The sequence below is a fragment of the Folsomia candida genome, unplaced genomic scaffold, assembly GCF_002217175.1.
Source record: "Folsomia candida strain VU population unplaced genomic scaffold, ASM221717v1 Fcan01_Sc013, whole genome shotgun sequence".
NCBI lineage: Eukaryota > Metazoa > Arthropoda > Collembola > Entomobryomorpha > Isotomidae > Folsomia > Folsomia candida.
This window is the reverse complement of record NW_019091205.1, coordinates 464474-477896: the sequence shown is the minus strand read 5'-3', so window position 1 is coordinate 477896 and position 13423 is coordinate 464474. Positions and strand designations below refer to the sequence as shown.

General features: G+C 36.5%; 2 protein-coding genes and 1 long non-coding RNA gene across 4 annotated transcripts; 2 read left to right on the top strand and 1 right to left on the bottom strand.

Annotated features, from left to right (window-relative positions):
• Positions 1–1405: 1405 nt before the first annotated feature.
• On the bottom strand, positions 1406–5233 carry LOC110855774 (progestin and adipoQ receptor family member 3). The gene is made up of 6 exons (XM_022104164.2): positions 4844–5233; positions 4624–4691; positions 4478–4562; positions 4139–4396; positions 3977–4054; positions 1406–3451 (listed from the first exon to the last, which is right to left on the bottom strand). Exons 1-6 carry the CDS (start codon positions 5198–5200, stop codon positions 3323–3325), a joined length of 975 nt encoding a protein of 324 aa, XP_021959856.1. The 5' UTR covers positions 5201–5233; the 3' UTR covers positions 1406–3322.
• LOC118437332 lies at positions 3355–4774 on the top strand. The gene is made up of 2 exons (XR_004836025.1): positions 3355–3488; positions 3982–4774. It is a non-coding gene; the product is annotated as an uncharacterized LOC118437332 (long non-coding RNA).
• A 2308-nt stretch (positions 5234–7541) lies between the features above and the next one.
• On the top strand, positions 7542–9263 carry LOC110855675. Of its 2 annotated transcripts, none has more exons than XM_022104086.2 (4): positions 7542–7679; positions 7817–7905; positions 8165–8326; positions 8706–9263. In XM_022104086.2, exons 1-4 carry the CDS (start codon positions 7649–7651, stop codon positions 9099–9101), a joined length of 678 nt encoding a protein of 225 aa, XP_021959778.1. In that variant the 5' UTR covers positions 7542–7648; the 3' UTR covers positions 9102–9263. The 2 variants fall into 2 exon arrangements, with proteins under 2 accessions (XP_021959778.1, XP_021959779.1); XM_022104087.2 differs by having other exon boundaries at positions 7817–7912.
• The last annotated feature ends 4160 nt before the right edge of the window (positions 9264–13423 follow it).

The window sequence follows — 13423 nt, the reverse complement described above, 5'->3', positions numbered from 1 at the left end:
GTTGCAACGTCTTGTTCGAGTCACGTCAAGCGACGTTTTTCACGGTTAGAAAAAACTCGATTCGCGAGGCTTGTACTTTTACCCAGATTCATAATGAATTTCACCATTTTTACAAAAAATGCTTTGTACCTGCCAGTTTCCCTTGAAATTGCGTCTCAAAAAATAGTATAGCAGGACACAAATCTTGACGAATTGCGGAGTATGATTTAAAGTCGCCTTTTCCAACTTAACCCTGGACACGCCTGAAATATGTAATTCTACCGCCTTAGTAATAATTTATCACAGAAGGATAACATACATACCTATGTATACAGAGGAAAAATCCTGCTCAGCCTCCAATGTCAACGCTTTGGTAATAACAATATTACCGATATCGGAGGCAATTTCAAAGTTTCCATGCTATCTACTCTCCATCCACGCAACTTTGAACTTTTGCAGACATTGAAAATTCTGTGAAACTACGCCACTGCCAGTCTCAACTTCCCTCAAATAATGCTGACGGGGAACATTGAGACTGGCAGTGTCATAGTTTCACAGAATTCTCAATTTCTGTAAAAGTTCAATCCTCCGTGGATGGAGAGTACATATGTAATTACATATTCCATGTTTCCATATTGATGTCTAAAAATCCGTCATACATATTTAAATTACTTGGATGAATTAAAAAATGGTCAGGAATTGGAACGAAATCCTACTTTTTTATGCCCTGAGCCCATGCACCACACTTCCGCCAAAAAGTAAAATTACACCCCCTACGTTATGTTACTCATACATAAATGGACTACCGCAAAAATATATGTAACATCAGCATTTGAATGTTGCTTGTAATTATATCTGCTTTTTACACCGTAAAAATTATTTCTGACTTTTCCATAGCGACATATTTGCATAATTTTTTTTAATGCAGTTCAAGAAAATCGCCACATATGTATACATACACTCTAAATAAAAGGTAAGCAAATTGCTACCGGGCGGTGTCTATAGATGACCTCACCGGTTTGGTAGCGATTTTCTACGAAACTGTAGTCAATTTGCTACCATATTTTGACTAACCGTTACAGCGGGGTAAGGAAATGCTACAAGATGGGGTGAAATGCTACCAAACCGGTGCGCGGTGAGGTCATATATGGACACCGCCCGGTAGCAATTTGCTTACTTTTTATTTAGAGTGTACGATGTACATATGCACTCTCAATTATTTTATGATACGACTGTTACCATTTTCAACTATTAATAAATACATACAATATAAAAAACAGCAACACTCGTAATAATGTAAACAGTGATATGATAACCTGTTCAATAAAACATGAGATGACAATTTTTCCCATGCCTATAGAGACTCCCCCACTACATATGTACAATGTACATACAACGGGTCCCTTTACATAGACAAATGCACAAGTTGGCTCTTATTTCCAATTTATTTAATCAATGAATGCATATTTTTATTACTTTATAACAAAGAGGAAGTAGGTCATCATCGATCATCGTGTGTAATTATGTAATTTTCCTTAATTAACCCTAAAAATTACAGTTGCATGAAATGCATTGCGCAATCTTACTCTCTTACTATCACATCGCCATTCGTTACACTATACGCAAAAGTCGCTTTATTTTGTTCAAGTTTGATAATAAATATGACTAGGGAACGTGCATACATTAAGTTATAAAATAAACGGCCATAACACCCACCCGTTCCCTATCCTACTCATGGTAAGCTTAACGTGAGTAGGATAAGTGACCAAAACTCACCCACCCACCTTTTTGATGACGTAATATATGCACGTTCCCATACCTGATGGTGTCTCATTACCAACATTCGTAGACAGTAACCATGGCTACGCTACACATATTTGTAAGCATGAGCCGTTTTACTTTGTTTAACTTTACCAATAAATATGTATACCAGATCGTGTCTGGTGGTCACCAAGAGACGCTTATTCTTACATAGACAGTAACCATGGAAGTAATAACGATCCCAGAAAAACGTAACCCAGGAAATTACATAACAATTTTAAAATTTATAATATACATATTTTCCTACGTATTATTCCTATTTTTACTGCTGTCTTATATCCTAAGTTATATTTACAAATTAATTTTAAAATCCTGTCTCCTTGGAAAACATATCAAAATATTGCCCCCATTAGATTCCTGTTGGGCGAATGAATCTATTTCCCCGTCAAATATAATATTTAAATTTAAACTTAACAAAACGAGCGACAGTTTTTATAGTGATTTTAACACCAAATTAACCAGGACAATTAAAAATGAAAATTTTTCCAAGTTAAAATTAATCATTAAAGAGAAATATGGTTTTTACGTGTATGAAGAAATTAACGAATTAAATTTAAGTAATCATTTAATTAAAGTGGAAAATATTGATATTAAGGAATTTACCGAATTGTTAATAAATACCCGGTTGCCTAGCGACCAGCCACAATGGAGGATTTATTTTGTGGAAAATAATCACCATGACTATTTACTATTCATGTTCCATCATTGTTACGGCGATGGAATTTCGTGGATTAATTTTTTATCCACGTTACTTGAAAATAAATGTGATTATTTTATTAACCCGTTCGAGGGTGTGGTCATTCCGGTAAATTTGGTAAAAACTATGCTTCTAACGCCACACTATTTCTGTTCCCAGTTAAAAAATATATTAACCGAGTATAACGAATTTCACGGTGATTTAGTAAAAAATAAGAAAACAATTAAAGAATTTCAATTAGACTTAAGTGACATTAAGAAGAAGTGTAAAGTGGAAAATGTAACAATTACGAAATTTATAGAAAATAAGATAAAATCCGGTTTCCTCTCAACCTTTGACACGTTACCGAGCCAACTCTTGTTAATTTCGCCCTTTGCTAAACTACCTTACTTGGATTTTAACCTAAAAAATCAATTTTATCCGTGCTTCAGTTTAATTGAATTTGACAACAAAAACTTAAATAAAAATATAAATAATGGAAACCATGGCAACAAAGAGTGTAATTTAGTCATAAATAAATTAATCGGTGGATTGATCGCTCCTCTGCAAAAACTCCTCGCTAATTATGGTGCTCGGGGGACAATGTCGTTCTCAAACTTGCCCACTTTTAAGAATAAAAGCTACATTTGTACCTCGGAAATTTTGGGGATACATTTTTTCCCTCCGATCAAATTTCGGACGGGGTTAAGTTTAGGATTGTTGGGGGCAGAAGATAAAATTTTTGGGACCCTGGGTGTCGATCAGAGCTTAATTGACCGGGGATTTGACATTGATAAGTTCTTAGGCTGTGATAATAACTGCGGTGGTCCAGGACGTGGTCGATTTTTAGATTGAGCAGGAAATATCAGTCTCCATGACGACGAATTGATACCAATAGTATAACGCGGTGAAGATTAAAATGTGCCAAATATTGTGGGAGCTTAAGATGTAGTTGAATTTGCCTGGATACAGTCGCTACAAATGTATGGAAATATAATAATTTTATTAGGGGGTGTGTGCCTCGAAATAAAGGGTGGTTTAAATGTCTCGGTACAATGGGAAATTTTAGAAGGAAAAATTGAAAATTTCGTGAATTTGGCAACTACATACGTCATTTCGTCAGTTTTGAGTTGAATAATCCCTTATGCATTTCATGACAATTTTCGCATGTCTGCAACCACGTATGTACATACATAAGTTAACCAAGATCAGTTTACACAAGAACCAAAAACATGCTTTTATCCTCTTAAATTTTTGCATGCAAAAATTTTCTCAGAGACGATTAATTTTCGTCAAAAGCTCTTTCGTTTGATAAGTTTACGTAGTTAAGGACGTACAAAGGTTGACATGCAATGACTCAATAAAAATTTAAATCCAAAATCCTCGTAACTACATAATCGAGATTTATGGGGTCTTCACTTTACGAAATTTTCCTTCGTATATACTACGAGACATGTAAACCACCCTGCATTTTATAAATTTTGTTGATTTCGTAAATACCTCAGGAAATTTGGAAACATAAAATCCAAACGCCAAACTAGAGATGAGATACATTGTAATAATTCGTGGAAGCAGGTGCTGTGTAAAACAACAAAGAAAATGATTATTATGAATGCCTCGTAACCATGACAACCATAACTATGCATCAATCAAGAAACTCACCTTGACCTCCTGATCCAAATCGTCATGACTACCATTGAATACTAAAAAGTGGACCAATTTCCCCAAATACTCGAAATTGCCGCCACTACCCCTCATCCACACCCACTGAACGGTCGGAATGACCCCGTACGCAGCCCACGCCCCGAATAGAAATAATCTCCACTGGAAACCACCCTCACTGTCGGCAGGGATAAGTTGAGCGGCTAAGGCGATCAGCAAAATTGCGAGGACGGTAAAGGTGTAAAATTTGAGCCAGAACTAGATACATATTAATTTATAATTAATTAGTATTTTTAATTGTAATTAATTAATTAATTGTAGTTAATTTTATCCATTTACCTGATCACATTTATACGCGAAATATATTCCACTAAGGTAAATTCCTAGTAGACTTAGCGATACCCCAAGTAAATCGGCTCGTAACCTATGTGAATAATTTAATTTTTAATTAAGGATTTAATTACTAATTAACTTTAAATCCATACCAACGATGATAACTTTTGTCACTGCAGCAACAAAACGTATGATAACACGACGATAGCAACATGCATGCCTGTAAGTAACCATGGAAACAATGTATTATTATTTTTAAATCATGGAAACAATAATAAATTGTTGAATCATGAAAACGATAAATTCTTTTTTTAACCATGAAAACAAATTATTTTTTTCTTTAAAAAATCACCATGAAATTTTATCACATACCTGAAAACAAACTAAAACACTTAACCTAATCCCCCACTCTGCTCCTCCCCCTCCACTAAACAATTCCCCCACCGTTAAACCAAAAAATACAGCCCACCCCACAAAATGCGTCCATATATTGATCGTCTCATTATTCCAGGAAAACGCACTTTTCACACAGCTATGAAATCTGTCCACATTTTTCCTGTATCCGTTCGTTATGTACGGATTAAATTTTAAATAAGGGGGAGCGGACGTAAAAGGAACCACGGCGGGATGGGGTGTGCCAATTAATTTTCTCCTGTCAATATTTTTCTCACGTGGTGGGGAGGGAAACTCTTCAAATTCATTATTATTATTATTATTTTGGGGGGGCATTTTGCCAGGGGACGTTGCCGTGGCAACGAATGAATCAAGACTGAGGGCAAAAGTGTGACAAAGAAAAAGTGAGCGGAGGACGAGTTATTGTGCAATTTTGTGGACTTGCTTGACCTAGAAAATGTTGTCATGCGTTGCCATACCAGCATATGAATTATACGGCGTTTAAATCGTAGAGTTATTGTAAATAAGTGATCCTCCATGCCGATACATGCACGCGCTGGGTATGCGGATTAATAATTAATTCTCATACACGCGCCGGGTAATTAATCGATTATCGATTGTCTTAGTGACAAGGTTTGGTTTCCTGGTTATCATTATTTACTTGTGGAGTTGGCGTGAAAGGATCGATAGTTATTGGAAATTAATGAAGCACTTTTGGTGGTAAATATTTACCTGGTGGCGACTGATCATATTTTCTGGGGATGTTTGTTTTAATTAATTCGCCCACTCCATATGGAAAATGAAGAAATTTAAAGGTGACACGTGGAGATCGGATATCGTAGGTACATGCAGAAGAACATTTTAAGACCTTGACCACGATTGCTTGACTTTGAGTTAAAGTGTCAAATAATCGTGGGCCTTGATCTATTCAAAACAAGCATCGTTAATTAAATACATATAGAGTATGTATGTACATATATGTATATTATTTGATGATGCCGGGTAAAATAAAGGAAATCATTAAGTGAAACATTTTTGAAAAAATTTGCAGACGTGAAAAGCTCTAGCATTTGTTAGATTACTAATTTACTACGCTGATGGGTCGCGTGCTGAAAGCCAAGCATGAATTTGTACTGAGAAATTACGGCTATGAACTGAGGACTGCTTATTTACTTAAATTATTCATAAACAGATTCTCATACATAGGTAGGTAAGTAAATGCATACGTATGCATGTACATACGTAGGTACATACATGCATTTATGATGTATGTAAATAGGTATGAACAGGTGCATATCGTCGCTGCAGATCCATAACATGCCAAGTTGAAAACCAGTTGGAAGAAAAAAATGCCAAGTTGAAAACATGTCGGAACCATAGCATGCCAAGACTGCTTTGAAATGTAGTGCAATTGGCATGTTATGGTTCCAACATGTTTTCAACTTGGCATTTTATGTTCCCAACTGGTTTTCAACTTGGCATGCTATGGATCAACAGCGACGATATCACAATGAACTTACGCATTCGATGGTCAAGTTGTATCTACTTTTTTGCAGAGCTGGTGCGCATGCACACCAAACTGTACATGTATGTATGTATGTAATATGCTACGTATTATATACGTAAAATAATAATGTGCAAATTCAAAGCACAGCAAACTTTGTAGTTTGATTTGTTAATGAAGTATAGAAATTTGTTGGCAGAGAATGCATTACTAAATGTGTATGTTATTATCATTTTACATGTTACCTACATATATCATTTGATATCTTTATGAAACTGCATAAACGACCAGCGCAATGTCCAAGTGCATATCTACATATGTACACAGTTGTACATATGTTCAGATGTCAATATTAAGTGCATTCTTGCATAAGTTTGTAGTTAGCAAAAAGTACAGTAACAATGAATCAGCGTCTTCTTTTGTGCAAAATATTATTCTTACGTCTGCATTAATGGTGCACAAAATGCAAGCAAATGAATGAAATGTAAATTCACGCAGGGAATTGTATTTTTTCAAGAAATTTCATAAATACATACATACATATGTTCCTATTATACCAAATGGATTTAGATTCAGTTAAATTAACTTAAGATTCAGTTATACAGACGTCTTTACTGATTTGAAAATATATTTATTAGCGATTATTTCATGACTTGATATACGAGCCAATGTGTATTATCATACATATTATATATCAATTTTAACGTTTTTACCCGAAAATGCTTAATGTGTGTAATTTTTTAAGCGTAAAATATGCTGCAAACTTAAAGCAAATAGTCGTCGACATTCTTACCTCGAGACTTGTTAAATATTTAATCCAAAAAGAAATGCTGACATTCACTGCATATTCCAGAATATTCATGCAATCAACAAGCCACCCTTCTAAGACGTGCTTTTTGCAAATAATGCTTTCATTCAGTAAATTATGAGGTTGTTTATGAACCAAAAGTCGATAAACTTACTTAGCATGCATTTGCAACTTTTACTCTAATTAGCTCTCAATAAATGAAGCATTCATGCATTTTCTGCAAATGCATACAATTTTACATAAGCGAGGTGCTTATTTAGCAAATGAGACATCATTTATTTATGACAGAAGGACATTGTCCATACCTATTAATTAATGGGTTGGAATCAACAACATTCCGAATTATGTAGATGAGTATAAATACAAGCCGCAGAGGAGTTCCCTGTCATCATTCTTTAATTGAGATTTATTGAGTAATTAAACCCAGCCATACATACATACATATATTCGAAGAATTAAAGGTCTCAGAAACATGGAAGTTTCTGTGGTATTAATTTTACTGGGTATGGTCTACTCAATTGTTTATTTACCTATGTCATATTTTTTTTAATTACAAAATAATAATTTTAAGTATGATCGCGAGACGTGCTTTGCAAGTTAATTACAGCATTGTCCAGTTAATTTGAAAATTTTATTTCAGTTTTTGGCAGCCACGCGGTCACTGGAGCCCCCAAAGAAATGGAAACGACTCACGTCCACTCGGCGTCAGGAAGACTGCAACTTCCAGAGGTTTTCGGTGCGACACCGATGTCATTTTCATACCATGCCGAAATTACTCCCATTGGCCCGAGATATCTTGCACTTGACAGAAAAATACGTTTCCAAAAATTACTTAATTTTTTATTTTATTTTGGTTCGCTATTAAATTGTCAAGATCAGTGGCTCTTCTGTTAAAAACACCTGCAGGAAATTAGTCTACAAAAATGTCTAATAACACCTACGAAAAGTGCACGAACATATTTTTAATTTTTAATCTGACTCTTTACAGATGGAATCAATTTCTGGAAACATATCTGCCACCGTGCGTCCCAATAAGTTTGCATCCACCTTGATCCATATAATTTTCGAACTGTTTTCCACCCTTGGAAATTCGAGTCGAGCCCTTATTCCTGCAAGGCTGGAAAGACCAAAAGATTTTCTAAGACATTCAGTAAGTTGTCGTAAATAATTCTGTTACAAAAAATAGAAACCAAAATCCTTTAAAACATGGTACTTCAAATATTTTTTGCTTGAGGGAACGTCCATATAATTCGTCAACATTTTACTTAGTGGGTGGTTTACGTCCTCCTATCTGCCCCATATTAAAATATCCTACATATCCCTTAATGTATACGTGGGGTGGGTGGGTGCTAAAATCGAAACCTTTCGGTGACATTATACATACATAGATAGCCCATGATTTTAACAAACTCGGCCAGATAACATCTCAGACTTTTGTTGTCGCTATTAATTATTTTGAACGAACAAAATATTTAAAAAAATTCTGCTGTGTTTTCATACCATATGTTACTCAATAAAATAAATTTTAGGGGCAAGTGCAACATAACATAGATGACCCACGACCCTTTGTGTCCAACCAAGAAAGTCTTTCCTTGCCCCATACCCGTGAAAAAATGTCACCCTACCCCGAAAGCAATGCCACCCCATCGCTTCGTCTTGAGCCAGAATATATACCAGGATGGGAGGCAGATATCGATGACTTGGTTAAGAGAATGATCGCTGCACAATTTCAAGTCGCCGTTGGAGAAGTTAGCAAGAGCACGGCCCTGGCCGACGACTTGGGCGCAAATGGTATCGAGCTCCGCTATATTGCACAGACGATTTGGGACAAGTTCGCTTGCAAGGTAACAAACGAAGAAGCCGAAAACTTCAAATTGGTTCTTGATGTGATCAATTTTGTGAATTTGAATTGTTTCAAATTTTAAATGTAATGGGTTAAATTAACCTAGAAATTGTAGTGTTGTTATGCATATTTGGTTTGCGGGGCTGTCAAAATTATGAATTTTTAATAAATATTGGTTGAATTATTTAAGGTGAATAACAGTAAATAAATAAATTGGATTGTATGTATGCACCTGTCCACTAATTATGGAAACATATTGGGGAAAATAAGCATGTATATACATACTTATTTACCATAGAAAATGTGGCGACTATTTATCCCATATTTATTTCAATTCCATCTCTGAATAAAATTGTTCTGTCAAGCTTACATATGTTTTCCTGTTTTAGAAGAACTCTAGCATTCCGATTTCTCGGTAATAAAATTGTTATTATTTGATATTAAGATTATACCGGTCCGTAAAAAATCGACATTTTACAACTTTAATTCCAATCTTAATGAACATATGTATGCAAATTGTATGTAAATAACTCATCATTAGCTCAAATGTGAACAATCCCCATCCTCCATGGTACATATATTGGATGTCCATCCATATGTAAATATTCCAAGCGCATTGTAACTCCGTTTCACAACTTGTGATTTTACCGCGACATGTAATACCACCTCACATTCCCAATTGTCAAACAGAATTTAATAGCCCCATATATACAGTATTAAAGCTCCCTCTAGTTATGCTTGATTCTCTCATTAAAAATAACACCATTGACCCGCCACACCCCACCGCCCACACGTCAAAGCCAGGGATCAAATTTGCAAACGAAATTTGCGAATCCTCCCCACGACTCGAGAAATAAACCACTTTCGACAAAGTGACTTCAAAGCTGTACCAATCCCTCCAAAGCGATAGAAATCCGGCTTCTCTCAACCGGTCAGCAACATTGGTCAGTTCCCTAAAATATCTCGGTGGAAATTCATCCACCCAAATTTTTTTAGTTCCCAGATTCTTCGCGGTATAACAATCCCGCCTCCAATGAAGTATTTCAAATTGAATTATGTGAATTATCGCCGGCCCAAGGCCCGATTCGACGTGATGAGCAACCTTTTCTTGTCCAATGGCCTCCCATGAAATCCCATGAATTGACATTCCCTCCGTAACAATGGTCCTATTAAAGGCGGATGAGATGTTTTCAAGTTTGAAATCGTGTTCAAAATCTGTCCTGAATTCACCTTTCAAAAATATCACGAGTTTGTACCCGTTATCCACAAATTCCCGGTACTTCGAAAACACGACACTTTTCGCAGGAACGGTCAAATTTGCGGTGAAGTAATTTTCATAGTTAGATTGCAAACATAGCATGGCTAAAAGCAGGGCGAGATATAGTCCTTTGTCGGCTTGTTGAACAGAATCTGATGCCTGTTTTAGAAAAATATACGTAACGCCCCAAACCCGGTCGGAAACGGGTCGACCCTTGTGCCGCGATAGGGTGGACACCCTCTGTATAATAAATAATGCCGTGATAGCCACAAATGAGACCAGGAGGGCGACATAGACGTCCACCTCGTACGGAGAAGTCCACGGGATAAGCGCCATGTCTTCCGAACTGTCGTAAAAGTCGCAGTAGATGAAGTCGAAATTGTTAAATTCTAGATTGGCGAAGGTGTTAAAGTCTTCGCTGAATCGGGCCCTGTTTAGGTTTAGATTTCCGAAAGATTTTACCCCTTTGAATTTCGCGGTGTGCGGAATAAACGTTATATTCACCACGTGGCTCAGCGTGTCCAGGTATATGTCCCGCCAGTGACAGTCGAACGGGAAGGATGCCGCCATCGAGGTGGCACAGCTGGTGTTGTAGGGGAAAGTAATTTTTAGTGAAAAACTGTCCACCCGGTAGGAAATGAGAGCCCAGGATTTTTTAAAAGTGTGCAGTGACACTGGAAAATTTTCAGGGGGCAGGAAATCAATCGGGACACCGGGAACGGTGCAGTAACTGCAGTGATATAACGTGTGAAACGTGTAGGTGTTAACGTTTTTCACGGCCAGAGTTTTTCACGGCCACTTTACAAGGGCAGAGGCTTGCGTAAATTGGCAAAAAGCTTCCGCCCCATTGTTCTCCTGAAATCATATACAAAAATTTTTGAAAGATTCCTATATAATAGACTCCTGGCTCAAGTAAAACTATGCGATCAACAACACGCGTACAGGAAAAAGAAATCATGCCAAACAGCTCTGTACGATTTTACCAACTATGTATACGAAAATCTTGATGTTAGAAAAGGAAAAGTTGCTGCACTTTTCATAGATTTGAAAGATGCGTTTATATGTATATCTCACAATCTGTTAGTACGTAAACTTTTAGACAGATTTAATGTAAACCCTCACTTAGTTAGGCTAATATTTGAATCACTGAATGGTAAATCGTATATATTTATTGCTGGTGAGAAATATTATAAAATGTATGCAGGTTCTGGACAAGGCTCGATTCTCGGGAGTCTCATTTTTTGTTTATTTCTTGATGACATTTCTGAAATTATAGATATACAATTTTTAATGTATTCTGACGACATCGTAATCTATACCCATGGATGTGACACCGAAATTATAAAATCCTCGTTAGTAGCCTGCTTCGATAAAATGTGTACCTGGTTTGATGCTAACAAAATGTATGTAAACTTTGACAAAACCAAGTTCATGATATTTTGTAAAGAACACGACTCTGTACCAACTAATATTACCCCATTTATTGTACAAAACCATACAATTGAACGGGTCAATAGCTTTAAGTATCTCGGCATTCTACTCGACCCAGCGCTGAACTTTAACTTACATTTTGACTCAATTTACAAGAAATTGTGCGGTAGAGTTAAATTCCTATATGGTGTCAAGAGATACTTAAATCTGCAGGCCTTAAAAGCCATGGTTAATGCACACCTACACTCTTTGACTGATTACTGCCTTGACATTTGGGCCATACATAATGACACTAAACTTGACACCTTACAAGCAAAAATCGATAAATACCTATGTATTTATTTTTACTCGAGAGTTGCTAAGAAAACAAAAAAGAGTACAAGTATTTCCTTCTCGTGCATTCGCAACTCGGCTGAAATGACACGGATTCGTGACGATTGTAACTTTTTGACATTAAGTGAGAGACTGAAGTTTGTAACTCTTAAAAATGCTTATAAGAGATGGTCTCTAGGCAAGCTTTCTTTTTCCGACAGTAGAGTTTCCTCGAATTTATCCATGCCGAAGCTTGACCCTATTGTGCACAGGACTGAGTCCCGTAAGCGGGCCCTCACATATCGCACCTACAAATTATGGAATGCCCTCCCAAAAACCTGGACATTCAAAGACATGACTTACTCAACGTTTTGTGACTCTGTTAAAGATTATATTTTAAGTCTTCGTGAAACAGTGTAAAAGCAACTGTATGTATTATTTAGTTTATAGTTATAGAACATTGTATTAGTTCAAATTTTATTTGAGATTGTCGCTGGGTGTCCAGGGCTGAAAACCAGCACTTGTGCTGACGCTCGTACGACACCATTAATAAAAACTTCAATCAATCAATCAATCAATCAAGAGTGAAGAACAGATTGGTCGCCATCTTCCCGCTTTTTGGAATTCGGTGGAAAGTTGTGGCTATGAATTTGGCGGGTAAGGAATACATTTGAATAAAGGCGGCAAAATTTTAACCGCGATAATACTCGCGGTTCCTTTCATAGTACCGAATGAAGTTGGAGATGTCATTTGAAAGTATGAAGTTTATGGCACATCTTTCCATTGCGTGTGAATGGAATGAAGTTGTCAGGGGGGAGGTGGTGTCCAAACTGGGGGGAAAATAGGTCGGGAAGAAGATCATGTAGGAATAAGGAGATATTTTTGGTGTTATAAAAAATGAGGAAAGTTGTAAAATTTGTGGATGAGTTTCGAAATATTTGATACGTACGACGCAGGACAATATTTGTGGGGAAATAAGGTTTAGTAGGGTCAAAAGGGACGACATGACGGTAAGAAATGGGGGTACGATTTCTAATATTCCTGGTTTTGTGTCAGTCGGTTAGAAAAAGAAAATTGCACAAAAGGTAACAAGCACAAGTGGTAAGTATGTCGGGATTTTGATAAACTATTGTAATACATTTCCTGTCGTGGCAAGTACTGATTGGTTCCATGTTGTTCAATATATATGCGTCGTACTGGCAGAGAAGGACGTGCATAAAATACGTAACGAAGAAAGGCCTGGTAAACTTTCATGTAATGAAATCTGAAGCCCGTAAATATATATGTAGCATGAACATTAGCAGATGGGGGATGGATTATGATTTTTAAATAATGTATAAATTAGTGTTACATATTTCGTGAGCCGTCCTTACTTTTGTTCCACTCATAAATTTATAAAGAAA